This window comes from Geotrypetes seraphini, chromosome 4 (assembly GCF_902459505.1).
Source record: "Geotrypetes seraphini chromosome 4, aGeoSer1.1, whole genome shotgun sequence".
NCBI lineage: Eukaryota > Metazoa > Chordata > Amphibia > Gymnophiona > Dermophiidae > Geotrypetes > Geotrypetes seraphini.
This window is the reverse complement of record NC_047087.1, coordinates 123,970,027-123,987,695: the sequence shown is the minus strand read 5'-3', so window position 1 is coordinate 123,987,695 and position 17,669 is coordinate 123,970,027. Positions and strand designations below refer to the sequence as shown.

The window sequence follows — 17,669 nt, the reverse complement described above, 5'->3', positions numbered from 1 at the left end:
GTCTGCCTATCCACAGTAACCATTATCTCTTTCTCTCTGAGAGATCCCACGTGCCTATCCCAGGCCCTCTTGAATTCAGACACAGTCTCTGTCTCCACCACCTCTTCCATGCATCTACCACCCTTTCTGTAAAATAATATTTCCTTAGATTACTCCGGAGTCTATCACCTCTTAACTTCATCCTATGCCCTCTCATTGTAGGTCTTGCGCCTGTCTGAAGACATACTAGGACTACCATGATCTACATGTCCAAACTGGAGCCATTAGAATGATTGCTCCTGGATGGCTTGTAATCCTATGGAGAATCCGGACTATCATGGGCCACGGAGAAATATTACAAGTGCGTGGGCTCGGATCTTCGACTGAAGAATCTGTCCACCTTCTTGTTTCTTGCTTTTGCCATCAGATCAAATATTGGGCGACCCCCAGCAACAAAAAATGGCTTGGAAGGCTGCTGCTGATATCGTCCACTCGTCTGGATCCAAAGTGTATGCCAAGGAAAATAGCTTGAAAATTGTCCATTCCCAATGCATACTGAGACAGCCTGAACATGAAGCTCTGCCCACCTGAACAGTAAGCAAGATTCAGCTGTGCACTTTTGGTGCTTCCTTGACGATTGACATATGCTACTGCTTTAGCATTGTCCAAGAAGACTCGAACTGCTTGTCCCTCCAGATTCTTCTGCAGTCTCTGCAACATCAATTGAATAACTCTAAGTTCTAATCTGTTGATCGACCACTTCCTTTGGGAGGCCCCTGGAATGAGTATCCATTGCAGTAAGCTCCCCAGCTGAACAGGCTGGCATCCTTGTCACTATTACTCAGTTGGATAGTCAGAGGGGCATGCCCCTTCATTGTACCTGCAGGCAAAGCCACTAGTCCATACTGACCCGGGCTTCCAGTGTCCATGGCAGGGTTCTGGAGAGGAAGCATGTGAACTTTCAACCAGGGAATTATGTCTATCACAGCTGCCATGGAACCTAGCGCTTAGAAGTAGTGCCACGCGAATGAAGGTAGCCAGCAAATTCTGGTAGACAGACACGACCTTCTGCTGTGTTGAAAAAGACTCCCCAGGTATTTCAGAAATTGTGACAGAATCATTATCCAACCCATGGCATAGTCTTCAGGACCCAGACCACAGGATCCATTGCTTGATATCCTTCTGGGAACAATGAAGCTCTGATCAGCCAGTCATCCAGGTATGGATGTACCTGCAAGCCCATCTTGCACATGTGGGCAGCTACCATTACCATTACACCTTGATGAACGTGTGAGGTGCTATCACCAGCCCAAAGGGAAGGGCCGAGAACTGGCAATAGTTTTCCCAGGATATGAAATCTCAGGAACTTTGTGGTCTGTAAATAAGGGAATGTGCAGATAGGCCTCTATCAAATCTAGAGAGGCCAGAAACGCCCCCAGAACTACCACCACTATGACTGATCAAAATGTCTTCATATAAAAGCACGGAACATTCAGTGCTGTATTGATGTGCGTAAGATCCAGAATGGGTCTCCAATTGTTTGAGCCTTTTTTGGGCACAATGAAGTATATGGGAGTATCTTCCCAAGCTTGAATCTTCAGGTGGCACAGACTATGACCTGAATATCATAACAGCCTCTGAACTGTAGCAGCAACATTGCTTGCTTTCTCTGGTCATCCCACAGGGGGAGTTTATAAACCAGTCTGTCAAACGCTGGGCAAATTCAAGCTAACCACTCTGATCTCCAGTACCCAATGATCTAACAAGATATGTGCCCAGGCTTTCGCATAGTCTGAGAGCCGTATCCCTATCTTCAGGGAAACCGCTCCAGGCCTAGTGTCATTGTGCTTTCTTGAATGTTGAAGCGGGATGAGAACTGGAGGCTTGCCTCCGCCTGGGACCTGAGCTTCTCTGTCTGGATCCCTGGAAGGATCTCTGAGATGTGGCTCCTCCTCAGTGCTATTGAAAGCACCTGGAGCCACCAAAAAGCCTCTAGAGCAGGTGTGTCAAAGTCCCTCCTCGAGAGCCGTAATCCAGCCGGGTTTTCAGGATTTCCTCAATGAATATGCATGAGATCTATTTGCATACACTGCTTTCATTGTATGCTAATAGATCTCCTGGGTGACGGGATAATCGCGTGCCAGACGCCAGGGCACCGACAATCCAGCACCGACAATTTGGCGGAAGACAGAAGCGCGGGGGGGGGGAAATAAATTTTAAAGAGTTCCAACTGGGGGTTTGGGGAGGCAACCCCCCCCACTTTATTGGTTAGTGTTCATGTTGCCGTTGCGGGGGGGGGGGGGGTGTAGGGGGTGAAACTTCCCACATTATAGAGAAAACAGAACTTTTCCCGAAAAAACATCAGAAAAAGTTCCGTTATCGCTATAATGGAGGTTTCCAACCCCCCAAACCCCTATCCAACAGCAGTGCAAACACTAACCAATAAAGTGGGGGGGGGGGTTGCCACCCCAAACCCCCCGTCGGAGCTCTTTAAAAATTACTTTTTCCCCTGCGCGCTTCTGTCTTGCGCCGAATTGTCAGCGCTGGATTGTCAGCACACTGACGTCTTGCGCTCCCCTGTCTATGAACCGATCTCCTGCATATTCATTGGGGAAACCCCCCCAAAAAGGGCACCAAAATGCTAACAAAAAGAAAACAAAAAACAAACAAGCTCACCTGATTTTTGAGGTGGGGGAACCTAAGGGAAGAGGCAGAAACCTACAAACAAGTTTTACAGCCCCCTCCCCCCCCACTATACACACACCCAGATTTTCCTTATAGGCTGTTAACAGCCTTACTCATTGTGACCTGTGCTGGGAATGTCCTGCAGCCTGTCTCAACTCAAAAGATAGCTGGAAGTGGGAGAAGTAATCACTGTCTCAAATGGACTGCTCCTTCAGTGCTGAATCTTCGGGGTACCAGTCTGACAGCTTCGAAACCCCACAGACACAAAAGGGGGAGGCAAAATACAGCCACCACTCTGCAGGACCCAGCTGAGCTCCCTACTAATGGTCTAAGTTCAAGCTCTGCGATGCAGTAAGCTAGCTATGGTACAAGGGGAATGGACTATAGAGCTACATGGGAACAGGGACGACGGGGATCACGCGGGTTCCCCCTTTGGGTCACAGGGATCACGTGGGGACGCCCCAGAAAGTCGCGGGGTTCCTGCGGGGTTGGATGGCACTCGAGTCGTGAGGCTAGTCTCCTTCTCCTTACCAGCCCTGCCGCAGCACACAGCCGAACGGAAGTCTTCCCGATGTCAGCGCTGACGTCGGAGGGGGGGCTTAAGCAAAGCCTTCCCTTTCTCCGTCAGCGCTGACATCGGGAAGACTTCCGGTCGGCTGAGTGCGGCAGGGCAGGTAGGGAGAAGGCAATGGTGTACCAAAAAAGGGGGGAGGGGCGGTCTTCCCCGGTTGCAGCCATGGGGGGGGGGGAGTGTGCACAGCCGGTCAGGTCCCCTTACCTTTGTGGTGCTTCCCCCAACCGACCGACAACAGGTCCAGCCGACAAACCTCCCTGCCCTGTAGCCGCGAATCTAAATTACCTTCTTACAGCAGCTTCAATACTCCAGCTGCTGTAAGAAGGTAATTTAGATTCGCGGCTACAGGGCAGGGAGGTTTGCCCGACTGGGCCTGTTCTGTTGTTGGTCGGGTGGGGAAGCGCCACAAAGGTAAAGGGCAGGAAGGGAGAAAGGGAGGAAAAGTGGAGTGGAGAAGAAAAGACACTTAAGAGAAATGGGTAAAACTGAGGGGGGAGAAGGCCGCTGAAAGCACTGGGGAAAACAAAGGGCTGGAAAAGGGCGCTGAAAGGACATGGGGAAGACGGGAGGGGGAGTGAAGGATGCTGAAGACAAAGGGGTGGAGAAGGACGCTGAAAGGACAAGGGGAAGACAAAGGGCTGGAAAAGGACGCTGAAAGGACAAGGGGAAGACAGAGGGGGGGAGAAGGACGCTGAAAGGACAAGGGGAAGACAGAGGGGGGGAGAAGGACGCTGAAAGGACAAGGGGAAGACAGAGGGGGGGAGAAGGACGCTGAAAGGACAAGGGGAAGACAGAGGGGGGGAGAAGGACGCTGAAAGGACATGGGGAAGACAGAGGGGGGAGAAGGATGCTGAAAGGACATGGGGAAGACAGAGGGGGGAGAAGGACGCTGAAAGGACATGGGGAAGACAGAGGGGGGAGAAGGACGCTGAAAGGACATGGGGAAGACAGAGGGGGAGAAGGATGCTGACAGGACATGGGGAAGATGGGGGGAGAAGGACACTGAAAGGAAATGGGGAAGAGAGAGTGGGGAGAAGACGCTGGCAGGGAAGAAGACAGAGATGCCAGACTATGGGGAGAGCAGAGGGAAGAAGATGGGTGCCAGACCAATTTGGGAGGGGGGAGAAAGAGAGAAGCACAGTAACAGAGCAAATGGAAGACACAGAGAGAAGAGAGACAGTGGATGGAAGGAATTTTGAATGAGAACATGAGGAAAGCAGAAACCAGGCAACAAAGGTAGGAAAAAAAATTCTTTTTTTTTTTTTTGCTTCAGGATACAGTAGTATATTAGTTGTGTTTATAAAAATTTATAAACATTAGAGGCTCTGGTAGAAACCCATTTACAAAGTATGTATTCTTCCCAATTAATATTTCCAAATTAATAAAGTCTTTTTGCTTATTATTATATGGGTTTCTAATTCAGTAGCATAATTAAATGAAATAACTATTTCTGTAGTTTATAGGGACGGGCGGGGACGTAGGAGATTCCTCGCGGGGACGGGTGGGACTTTGGCGGGGACGGGTGGGATTTCTGTCCCCCGCAACTCTCTAGAATGGAGCTAGAGCTCCAAAAGGCTTCTGAAGGCTGACCAACAGGTAGCACAGAGGGATTGATCTGTCAGCTGCAGACCTCAATCTGCTTCTCTTCTATGCAGACAGAGCACTAAATCAGTCAGAAAACTGTGAAAAAGGTTAAAAAAATAAAGAAATAAATCAACAGAGCAGATCAGAAAGATTCCTTCCAGCTTGATTGCTGAAGGAAAAGCTGAAGGGGGCATTAGGATGGATTCAAAAGCTGGAGTGGATTCTTTCTGCACGGCTCACAAGCACTGGCTCAGAGACACATATTGCGCTAAACCATGCCTTACTTGGGTCTTTTCCATATGCTATGGCCATTTTTACCATGATTATGAATACCGTAGTCATGCAATGTTGACATTAGAGCACTGCTATTTTTTTTTTTTTTAACTATTGTGGAAGCACTCGCCAAAACCTATTTTATAGGTGTAAGGATTCCTGCATTATCTGTGTGCTAACAAGTTAACATGTGGTAATGTAGAAGGCGTTAACGGGTTATAGAGCAGAAATGCCCGCTTTCCACCTCTGACACAGGCCCCTACCCCCCTAAAAACCCAAAGATTTATTTAGCTCTTGGTTGTGTATGCACTATTTTCAAGTGTAGCATATCACAGGCCCCCACCCCCCTAAAAACCCAAAGATTTATTTAGCTCTTGGTTGTGAATGCACTATTTTCAAGTGTAGCATATCCCACAGCACTCCATTTTCTGCTGCCATTAGACACAAGTTTGCATCTTATGCAGTTTGGGAAAAGGGACCTTAAATTAAAATTTACAGTGTAATTTATTGAAGGACATTCTCTCTTCAGCAGTCAAATTTATCTTTAGAGCCAAGGTTCACTTTAGTCTAAAAACTAAAGCACAATGAACACTATGTGACCATAGAAGAAAAATGAGACCATACCACTTGTCTGAAGGATTTTCCCTACAGCACCCAAAATAAGCTACAAGATGTGCAAGAGCTTTACAGTAAGTGATAGGACCCACATTTCTGCCTTGACAGTACAGACTCTCATAGAAATTATACCAGTGCTTCCAGAAAATGCTTATTGTGAAAGACCAGCTCCAGCATGTTTCAAGTTATATGTATATGTTATACAATGTATCACACAAATACAAAGGAAAAAAAATCACAACCCCACATGCGGGATGTGGAATCAAAAAAGAGTGGGGAAGGGACACAAAATCATACTACAGTGAGGACAATCAATTTATTAAAACATCATATTTTGCTGTTTTGTTTTTTTTATATACACCCTTGAAGAAGGCTAATACAGCCGAAACACGGACCGTGTTGGTGTCAGTTCATTTTTTTAAAAAAAGGATCATTTTATGCCTGCCTCTTTTTATACACATAATATATGTATTATGTTAATACAGTGGTACCTCGGTTTGCGAGTGCACCGGCATGTCCTGTGCATTGGTGCCGGTGCCCGAAGATTGGCCTCCTCTTCTGTGCTGGGCCTTGAGCATCTGCGCATGCTCAAAGCCTGCGAGTTCACGTTCTCTCCGAGAATCTCAAAGAGAGCGTGAACTCGCAGGCTTTGAGCATGCGCAGATGCTCAAGGCCCAGCACAGAAGAGGAGGCCGATCTTCGGGCACCGGCACCAACGCACAGGACATGCCGGTGCCAAGGCCAGATGAAAGTAAGAAGCGGGTTCGGGTGGGTCTGGGGGACTTCAGGTCGTGGCAGGGGGGTGCCGGTCACGGGGGGAGGGGCCTTCGGGGGGAGCAATGCCGGTTCTCATGGGGGGGATAGAGCAGCGCCGCTGGCCTCGGGGGGTGGGAACGTATCAAAGCGAGTTTCCATTATTTCCTATGGGGAAACTTGCTTTGATATACGAGTATTTTGGTTTACGAGCATGCTTCTGGAATGAATTATGCTCGTAAACCAAGGTACCACTGTATATGATTGTTTTAATAAATTGATTGTCCTCACTGTAGTTTGATTTTGTGTCCCTTCCCCTCTCTTTTTTGGTTCCATACATAGTTATACATACAGACCAATTGCAAGCAATCCCTCCCATCCCAATGGAAGGCACCACCAGCTCATTTGTAATTTACAGTACAATAAGTGCTTATACTCTGCTGCAAACCAAAATAGCTCAGCACAGAAGAAAGCCAGCTAAATATAGCAAATGACATATCACCAATACATTAAAAAAAAATTTAAGTATGCTTTCACCAACTTTCTAAACCTTAAGCAACAAACTTCATACCCAATACTGAAAGGAAGGGGGTTCCACTTTGTTGCTTGATAGGGAACTATAGTGATAAAATTTGAGATTTTATACTGACAAATCAAAGAGCCAAAAAATCCTTTTGAGCACAAGGAATTTTTAAAATGAAGACAGTGCTACAAATTGAATCAAACACCCTACACACTGAACCCTATAAAATCCTCAAAAATGAAAGTACACATTTTAAACAGGAAGCCAACACAGGTTGAACAAGAGGAAAAACCCTATCAAATCTACATACTGCAAAAATCATCTTAGCTACCACATTCTATAGGATTTGCAGCATTTTCAAAGTAACTCAAAAATACAGTAGATTGAAGTAGTCTAATTGTGATAGTATGGATGCTTGAAGAACAAGTCAAAAGCGCTCTTACAAAAATGTATATGATAAAAGTCAGTGTAGTCTTAAGAAATATATTCCATAATAAATATGAAATCTGCAAGGTTATCTATTAATATGGTTCTAAAAGCCCCCAAATGCTCAAAACTTCCCAATACAAATTTTTATTTTCAGTTAAAAAGTTAAAGTCCTGCAGCAGAGATTGAGCGCTAGACATAGCATTTGGCAGAGACTTCTGAGGCAGGCCATCTGTCCGAAACATGTACATGTCGAGTAATTGAATTTTTAGAATGAATAAAGGATTTTTTTAGTACCAATTTTGGCTTAGGATTATGTATATATTAATTGTGATCTGCTATGATCCATGCAGAATATAAACCAATCATACAAACCACAATGCCTTTTTCCCCCCTTACCGTAACTGTGGCAAGAAGCCCCTCTGGCACATTAGCCACAATGATCCCGATGAGGAAGATAACAGCCTCTAGCCAGGTGTACTCAAGTATCAGAGAAAGGACAAAGAAAGAGACGCCTAAGAAGACTGCCACACCCGTGATAATATGGATGAAATGCTCAATCTCAATGGCAATTGGTGTTCTGCCACCTTCCAGCCCAGAAGCCAAGGTAGCAATACGACCCATAACAGTGCGATCTCCAGTGTTAATGACAATACCACGTGCAGTGCCTGCAAAGAACAGGAAGCAGATTCATATTAGCAATTGCTACATGGCTCACATTCATTGCAACTACTAAAGATCAGTGCATGTGATGCCCATACTGCTGCAGTATTAATGAAAACCTATTATTTATTCATTCAGATTTATTAGCTGCCTTTATAAAGAGATTTACCCAAGGTAGTGTACAGCAAATACAGTTTGACAGAAAACTTGCAATTCTATTAAGAGCGTAACAATAGTAAAATAACTAAGAATAAATTCAATCAATGAGGTAAACTTGGAAATAGCAAATTGAAACCTATTAATAGGAACATCATGATATAATTATCAGTAATATACATATTTAGCAGGTGTAGAACAATCATGTAACCAGAGACCGACCAAATTTCAGTTTCGGCACTGAAAATATCCTAAAGGGAAAATATAATGAACAATGTTAAAACATATCATATAAAACAAAGTGAAATGATCGGGGGCGGGAATTATGCTTTTTCGTTAATGATATGAAATATAGGGAAAATTTGATAATATAGTATGTGTCTTTATTGCTTGATAATGCACTTGTTATATGTTTTTAAAAAATGAATAAAGATTTATTAAAAAAATAAATAAATAAAACAAAGTGGAATAACCAACCCACCTAACATGCATCCAGAACTAACATTTATGTAGTTTGTATACTCAATTGCATTTGAAATGACAACATGGCATTGTACTCATAATACGTGACTTGACAAGAGAAAATCAAGTTCTGGACAGACATTCATAGGGCAAACGAGTCTTAAAGCAGTCCTTTAAATCTAGGGTGAGACAGATAAGCCTTCAATTAACACTGTGGATCTAAAAGTAGTGTTTGTTTTGCACTATGTCCACTCTATAAACCTTTGTAAAGCAGCTTTAAAAACCTCCTCAGGCAGGATCACCCAGGCCTCTGCCCAAGAAGCTACACTTATCATGGAATGCGATCTCAAAGATATTGGCTGCTGTTTAACATAGCCAATGTATGTTAACGAAACCACTATATGGATCCATCTGGAAATAGATGCCTTAAATGCTGGCCTGCCCGGCCTGGGCGTATTAATTAGAATAAAGATGATAAGATAGCCTGAAGTCATTAGTCACTTCTAGATCAGTGGTTCCCAACCCTGTCCTGGAGGAACACCAGGCCAATTGGGTTTTCAGGCTAGCCCTAATGAATATGCATGAAGCAAATTTGCATGCCTATCACTTCCATCATATGCAAATCTCTCTCATGCATATTCATTAGGGCTAGCCTGAAAACCCGATTGGCCTGGTGTTCCTCCAGGACAGGGTTGGGAATCACTGTTCTAGATAACAGAGAACTCTCCACACATCTAGCAACTCTCCACACATCTAGCAACTTCAACAGTCTTGTTTCTTCAAACCTGTGGACTGGAACATGAAAAGCTGAAAACTACCTTTGGCAAAACAGGAAGGCACCATGCACAGGGACACTCCAGCTTCTGTAACCTTGAGGAACAGGTCTCTGCATGAAAAGTGCTAGTAACTCCAAAAGACTCATCTCACTGAGGTGACCGCCACCAAAAAGACTTAACTGTAGGATCCAGCAATGATGCCTCCTGCAAAGGCTCATATGGAGTCCCTGTTAAACCATGTTAAAGCTTCCGACTGGAAAGGTGGTCATCCAGGAGGGTGCTACTGTAGTGCCCCCTTCAAGAACCTGGCTACATCTGGATGAGAAGCCGAGAAACCTTTTCCACTTGGGCTCTAAAGCAGTGATTCCCAACCCTGTCCTGGAGGAACACCAGGCCAATCGGGTTTTCAGGCTAGCCCTAATGAATATGTATGAGAGAGATTTGCATATGATGGAAGTGATAAGAATGCAAATTTGCTTCATGCATATTCATTAGGGCTAGCCTGAAAACCCAATTGGCCTGGTGTTCCTCCAGGACAGGGTTGGGAACCACTGCTCTAAAGTAGAGAGTTGCGCGGGGACAGAAATCCCACCCGTCCCCACCCGTCCCCGCCAAAATCCCACCCATCCCCACCCGTCCCCGTGAGGAATCCCTCCGTCCCCACCCGTCCCCGTGAGGAATCCCTCCGTCCCCACCCGTCCCCGCGAGGAATCCCCTCCGTCCCCACCCGTCCCCGCGAGGAATCCCCTCCGTCCCCACCCGTCCCCGCGAGGAATCCCCTCCGTCACCATCCTTCCCTATAAACTTCAGAAATAGTTATTTTATTTAATTATGCTACTGAATTAAAGGCTCTGGTAGAGACCCATTTACAAATAAGCAAAGAGACTATTAATTTGGAAATATTAATTGGGAAGAATACATACTTTGTAAATGGGTTTCTACCAGAACCTCTAATGTAAATATAAAATATAAATACTCAGCTGATGAGAACCCACAAACTGTCAGCTGAGGACTTCCTTTGCAGTTGGCCTGGGGTCCCTTTTGCCAAGCTTGGCAGGCAGCAGTAGCGTCCCTGAGTCACAGATGCTGGCACCTCAGTGGCTCATGGATGCTGCCAGCGACTGCTGCGCTTGGTGGAGGGGAGTTCTGACCATCTCTAGAGGAGGTCCTCTGCTGGCGGTGCTTGGGGATCCCCACCAGTCACAGCAAGGGCCAACAAGTACTTCAACACTGTAGAAATAAAACCAGAAATGCATTTCCTTTTCTTTTGAACACAAAACAAAGATATCTGCCATATACATTTCCCAAGGCAGATGACTCTATGCAATGTCACCTCGGTAACAAAATACAAAAATAGACAAATACACCCCCTCCCTTTTTACTAAACCACAATAGTAGGTTTTAGCACAGGGAGTTACGCTGAATGCCTCGCGCTGCTCTCAATGCTCATAGGCTCCCTGCGCTAAAAAACAATATTGCGGTTTAGTAAAAGGGAGCCATAGTGCAAAATATAGACAGCAGATATAAATTCTCAAAACAGACACATTTTGATCACTAAATTGAAAATAAAATCATTTTTCCTACCTTTGCTGTTTGGTGATTTCATGAGTCTCTGGTTGCACTTTCTTCTTCTGACTGTGCATCCAATCTTTCTTCCTTTCTTTCAGCCTCCTGTATGTTTCCTCTCCTCCAGACCTCATTCTCTCCCCCAACTTTTTCTTTCTGTCTCCCTGTTCCCCCTTCTTTCTGTCTCTCTGTCTGCCCCCTTTCTTTCTTTCTCCGTGCCCTCCCCCAAGCCACTCGGTTTGCTGCCACCGCCATCGGGGAATAGTCCCCAAGCCACCGCTGTCCCAAGCTTTCCCTGCAGAAGCGTCGCGCTGACCAGCATTCCGCTCCCTGACGTCAATTCTGACGTAGGAGAGGAAGTTCCGGGCCAACAAGGCATTTCTCCTCATTCCATCCAGCCTGAGCCCCATCTCTCCTTGATCCAGCATTTCCCTTCTGTGTCTGTCAGAATTACCATTCCACCTATTTTCCAGCATCACCCTTCTTTGTGTCCATCTCACCTATATCCCTATCTCACCACTTTTTCAGAATCTTCATTTGTCTCTGTCCTTGTCTTTACCCCATATTCACCATTTGCCCTTTCAATGTCTTTATCTCCCCCCCCCCCCCACACACACTTTTTCAGCATTACTTCTATGTCTCTATTTCACCTCCTCTTCATGTCCCCTCTGTATCTCTATCCTTATTCAGAAGGTCCTGCTTACCCTTTCTCTTCTTTGTGTCACTATCTCCATTTTCAGCTTTCCCCCTTTTTCCTTTGTTAATGCACCCTGTAGCCAGAATCTTTCCACCCTCTCTCCACTCCGGCCCAGCCCAGTATGAAAGATTTCCTTTTGTTTCCCTCCCCTCTCTCTTTCTCTCAATCTTCTCCTCCCTCACCCACGAGTCCTGCATCTGGCCCTCTCCCTTCTACCTGCACCTGGCAACACCCCCCTGCTCCGCGGCTCTCTTAAGCAACTCGTCAGCAGCGGTGATCAAGACAAGCTGCCGACATCGAGGCCTTCCCTCTACGAGTCCCACCTTTGTGGAAAAAGGAAGTTGAAACAAGCGGGACTCGCAGAGGGTAGGCCCCGACGCCAGAAGCTTGTGTCGATCGTTGCTGCTAAGTTGCCGAAGAGAGCCGCAGGTAGAAGGGAGAGGGAGATAGGAAGGCTGTAGAAGCTCCGGAGCATGACACCGAACCCGGCCAGGATGATTTCTTTTTCAGGCTGCTGCTGCCGCTGCCATCCCCCACCCGAAATGACAAAAAACAGCCTAATGCCCGCGTCGGGAAATAGCCATGCTGAGCAGTGAGCTCAGCACGTACACAGATGAAAGCCTTGCTTGCTGATTGGTCCGGCGGCACGGTGGGGCGGGGCCGCCGGACCAATCAGCAAGCAAGGCTTTCATCTGTGTACGTGCTGAGCTCACTGCTCAACATGGCTATTTCCCGACGCGACGCCAGACTTGCATCGCCAGAATTTAGGTAGGTTGTTTTCATCCCCGTGGGAGTCCCGTGGGCAAGGGGGCGTCCCCGTGGGAGTCCCGTGGGTCAGGGGGGCATCCCCGTGGGAGTCCCGTGGGCCAGGGGGCGTCCCCGTGGGAGTCCCGTGGGCCAGGGGGGGAACCCGCGGGATCCCCGCGGGACCCGCGGGATCCCCGCGATCCCCGTTCCCGTGCAGACCTCTACTCTAAAGCATGACAGGCTTGCCAATTGTACTTTGAGGTATCCAAATGCTCAACCATTTGAGTCTAGCTTTCAGAAATACTAGGACTACTACCGTATTTTCGCGGATATAACGCGCGCGTTATACGTGATTTTACGTACCGCGCATACCCCTCGCGCGTTATATGCCTGAGCGCGGTATAGAAAAGTTTTTAAACATAGTTCCCACCCCGCCCGACGCCCGATTCACCCCCCCAGCAGGACCGCTCGCACCCCCACCCCGAACGACCGCTCGCACGCGCTCCCACCCGCACCCGCATCCACGATCGGAGCAAGAGGGAGCCCAAGCCCTCTTGCCCGGCCGACTCCCCGACGTCCGATACATCCCCCCCCCCCCGGCAGGACCACTCGCACCCCCACCCCGAAGGACCGCCGACTTCCCGACAATATCGGGCCAGGAGGGAGCCCAAACCCTCCTGGCCACGGCGACCCCCTACCCCCACCCCGCACTACATTACGGGCAGGAGGGATCCCAGGCCCTCCTGCCCTCGACGCAAACCCCCTCCCCCCAACGCCCGCCCCCCCCCAAGAACCTCCGCCCGTCCCCCAGCCGACCCGCGACCCCCCTGGCCGACCCCCACGACACCCCCACCCGCCTTCCCCGTACCTTTGTGTAGTTGGGCCAGAAGGGAGCCCAAACCCTCCTGGCCACGACGACCCCCTAACCCCACCCCGCACTACATTACGGGCAGGAGGGATCCCAGGCCCTCCTGCCCTCGACGCAAACCCCCCTCCCTCCAACGACCGCCCGCCCCCAAGAACCTCCGACCGCCCCCCCAGCCGACCCGCGACCCCCTGGCCGACCCCCACGACCCCCCCACCCCCCTTCCCCGTACCTTTGGAAGTTGGCCGGACAGACGGGAGCCAAACCCGCCTGTCCGGCAGGCAGCCAACGAAGAAATGAGGCCGGATTGGCCCATCCGTCCTAAAGCTCCGCCTACTGGTGGGGCCTAAGGCGCGTGGGCCAATCAGAATAGGCCCTGGAGCCTTAGGTCCCACCTGGGGGCGCGGCCTGAGACACATGGTCGGGTTTGGCCCATGTGCCTCAGGCCGCGCCCCCAGGTGGGACCTAAGGCTCCAGGGCCTATTCTGATTGGCCCACGCGCCTTAGGCCCCACCAGTAGGCGGAGCTTTAGGACGGATGGGCCAATCCGGCCTCATTTCTTCGTTGGCTGCCTGCCGGACAGGCGGGTTTGGCTCCCGTCTGTCCGGCCAACTTCCAAAGGTACGCGGAAGGGGGGTGGGGGGGGTCGTGGGGGTCGGCCAGGGGGGTCGCGGGTCGGCTGGGGGACGGGCGGAGGTTCTTGGGGGGGGGCGGTCGTTGGGGGGAGGGGGTTTGCGTCGAGGGCAGGAGGGCCTGGGATCCCTCCTGCCCGTAATGTAGTGCGGGGTGGGGTTAGGGGGTCGCCGTGGCCAGGAGGGTTTGGGCTCCCTCCTGGCCCGATATTGTTGGGGAGTCGGCGGTCCTTCGGGGTGAGGGTGCGAGTGGTCCTGCCGGGGGGGGGGATGTATCGGACGTCGGGGGGGGGGCATCAGGCTTTCAGAATGGGGACAGACCTTCAAGGGGGACAGGACTTCAAGGGGGGACAGTGCACGGAAAGTCAGGGGGGGGTGAACGGAGAGTCGGGACAGCGCACGGAAAGTCAGGGCAGTGCACGGAAGTCAGGGGGGTGAACGGAGAGTCGGGACAGCGCACGGAAAGTCAGGGCGGGCGAAAGGAGCGTCGGGCATCATGCGCGTTATATGCCTGAGCGCGGTATAGAAAAGTTTTGGTACATATCATCGTGATTTCTGCGCGCTATACCCCTGTGCGCGTTTTACACAGGTGCGCGTTATATCCGCGAAAATACGGTAAATTGGAGTACTTGAGGGCTTCACGTTGTCTTTAGCATCCCAGCGCTGAAACATCTTCCAGGCTTTAGCATAGGCTGTGATCATCACTGACTTTATAGCTCTCAGGAGAGTGGCGATAACCACCTCAGAATAACCTTTGCGCTCTCAAAGAGCCATGTCATGAGACCAAATTATTCTGGGATTCTCTATGGTAACTGGACCCTATGATAGTAGATACGAATGACCCAGCAATTTGAGGCTCATGTCCTTCTGACTGTGCACTAGATCCGGGTACCACAGACGACATGGCCAATCCGGGGCCACCAGGATCACCAACTTCAGTTGATTCTTTATTCTGTAAAAGCCTCGGACTATCATAGGCCACAGGGGAAACACATGCAATAATCCTTTTTCTAGCCATTGTTAACTAGGGCGTCCAAACCAGCACCTCTGGGCTTGAATCTTCATCTGAACAAAATCTACTTTCTTGTTTATTGCTGAAGCCATCAAATCGACTGTTGACCCCCAATGAAGCTGAAGGCCTACCAAAACAGTGGCCAGTTCCCAAGATCCAGATAGTTGGCTTGCACATTCTCCACTCCCGCTATATGTGCTGCTGATAACGCCTGCAAGTGGACCTCTGCCCAACAGAACGATGGCCTCACCTTGATGGAGCACTTCTGGTGCCTCCCTGCTAGTTGACATAAGCCACTGCTGTGGGATTGTCTTGAGAACCCTGACCGCTTTGCCTTCCAAGGATTTCTCCAGCATGTAACGTCAGATGGCTGGCTCACTGCTTCAGTTGATTTATACTCCATTTTCTCTGAGAAGGGGTCCGCTGTTTCTGAACTGGGTGACCAATGTAATGAATGCCAGCTGAAGAGGCTGGCATCTATCATCAGGATCACATATGAAGCTATATGGGGTGGTATACCCCTCGACAGCTACTCTGGCTAGAACCACCAATGCAGGATGCGCCCTGCTTTCACCTTCCAGACATGTAGCATAAGAATAGCCTTACTGGGTGACCAATGTTCCATCAAGCCCAGTAGCCCATTCTCACGGTGGCCAATCCAGGTCACTAGCACCTGGCCAAACCCCAAGGAGTAGCAATATTCCATGCCACAAAGTGAATCTGTCTGCGGGAACAATAGGGTGTCCTAGAGTGGGCACATATGAGCCTTTGCCCAAGGCACAACCTCTATGGTTGCTGCCATCAACCCCTAACACCTAGAGAAAATGTCAAGCCAATGGGGGTTGGCATCGTCAGATCTGAAATTTGCCTTGTTATCTTCTGTTTGCATGGCTCGGGAAGAAAGACAGTTGAAACAGGACTTCCAAATACTTCAGGGATTGGGCAGTGACTTTTCCAGAAACTCACCATCCAACTCAAGGCCTGCAACAGCTGGACCACTTGTGCCACTGCCTTTTCTCCCTCCAATGGGGATCTGCTCAGCCAGTCATCAAGTATGGATGCACCTGTATCCCCCACCATGTGGAAAAGCACAGTTACTTACCGTAACAGGTGTTATCCAGGGACAGCAGGCAGATATTCTTAACGTATGGGTGACGTCACCGACGGAGCCCCGGTACGGACACTTAACTAGAAAGTTCTAGTTGGCCGCACCGCGCATGCCCGGGTGCCTTCCCGCTCGACGGAGGAGAGCGTGGTCCCCAGTTAAGATAAGCCAGCTAAGAAGCCAACCTGGGGAGGTGGGTGGGTCGTAAGAATATCTGCCTGCTGTCCCTGGATAACACCTGTTACAGTAAGTAACTGTGCTTTATCCCAGGACAAGCAGGCAGCATATTCTTAACATATGGGTGACCTCCAAGCTAACAGAGAGGGAGGAGGGATGGTTGGCCATTATGAAAATTAATTTTGTAACACAGATTGGCCGAAGCGCCCATCCCGTCTGGAGAAGGCATCCAGACAGTAGTGAGTAGTGAATGTGTGAACTGAGGACCAAGTGGCAGCTTTGCAGATCTCCTCGATGGGCATGGAGCGGAGGAAAGCCACAGAAGCAGCCATAGCTCTGACCCTGTGGGCCGTGACAGCACCTTCAAGTGAGAGACCGGCCCGAGTATAACAGAACGCAATGCAGGCAGCAAGCCAGTTGGAAAGCGTTCGTTTAGAGACAGGACGACCTAAACGGTTAGGGTCGAAGGACAGAAAGAGCTGAGGTGATGTGCGGTGAGCTCTGGTACGGTCAAGGTAGTATGCCAGGGCACGCTTACAGTCCAGCGTGTGTAACGCCTGTTCCCCAGGTTGAGAGTGGGGTTTAGGGGAAAAGACAGGCAATACAATGGACTGGTTGAGGTGGAAGTCCGAGACCACCTTGGGAAGAAATTTAGGATGGGTACGCAGAACCACCTTGTCATGGTGAAAAACCGTGAAAGGTGGGTCAGCAACCAGTGCATGCAGCTCACTAACCCTCCTGGCAGAGGTGATGGCAATGAGGAAAAGCACCTTCCATGTCAGAAATTTGAGTGAAGTTGTGGCAAGAGGCTCAAATGGAGGTTTCATGAGGGCTGAGAGAACCACATTCAGGTCCCAGACGACTGGAGGAGGCTTCAGAGGTGGTTTGACATTGAAGAGGCCTCTCATGAACCGGGAAACCAGGGGATGAGCCGTGAGAGGTTTTCCGAGGATAGGCTCATGAAACACAGTGATGGCACTGAGGTGGACTCTGATTGAGGTAGACTTGAGGCCAGCGTCGGAGAGAGAAAGCAAATAGTCCAGTACAGTTTCCACCGCCAATGAGGTGGGATCGTGATGATGAAGGAGACACCAAGAGGAGAACCACTTCTTCTCACTTCTCCACTTCAGAGGAGGGTCCACTTCTGATGGTAACATTGGAGGGTGGCCGGTTTCCTGGAGGCATCCAAAATACGACGGACAGGCTGAGACAGATTCTCTGGAGAGGTCAGCCCGAGAGAAACCAAGCTGTCAGGTAGAGCGAGGACAGATTGGGATGTAGTAGAGACTGATGCTGCTGTGTAAGTAGAGTAGGAAATACAGGAAGAGGAATGGGCTCCCTGGAGCTGAGTTGGAGCAGGAGGGAGAACCAGTGTTGGCGAGGCCACCGAGGAGCGATA

The 17,669-nt window shown here is 49.3% G+C and overlaps 1 protein-coding gene across 3 annotated transcripts in view; it reads right to left on the bottom strand.

The window, feature by feature from the left end:
* ATP1A1 (ATPase Na+/K+ transporting subunit alpha 1) overlaps positions 1-17,669 on the bottom strand; it is a 216,375-nt gene that overhangs the window by 63,549 nt on the left and 135,157 nt on the right. For all 3 annotated transcript variants that reach the window (XM_033940421.1, XM_033940422.1, XM_033940424.1), the window contains exon 8: positions 7,812-8,080. In XM_033940421.1, coding sequence (XP_033796312.1) covers positions 7,812-8,080 — 269 coding nt within the window. The remainder of the gene's footprint in view (positions 1-7,811; positions 8,081-17,669) is intronic.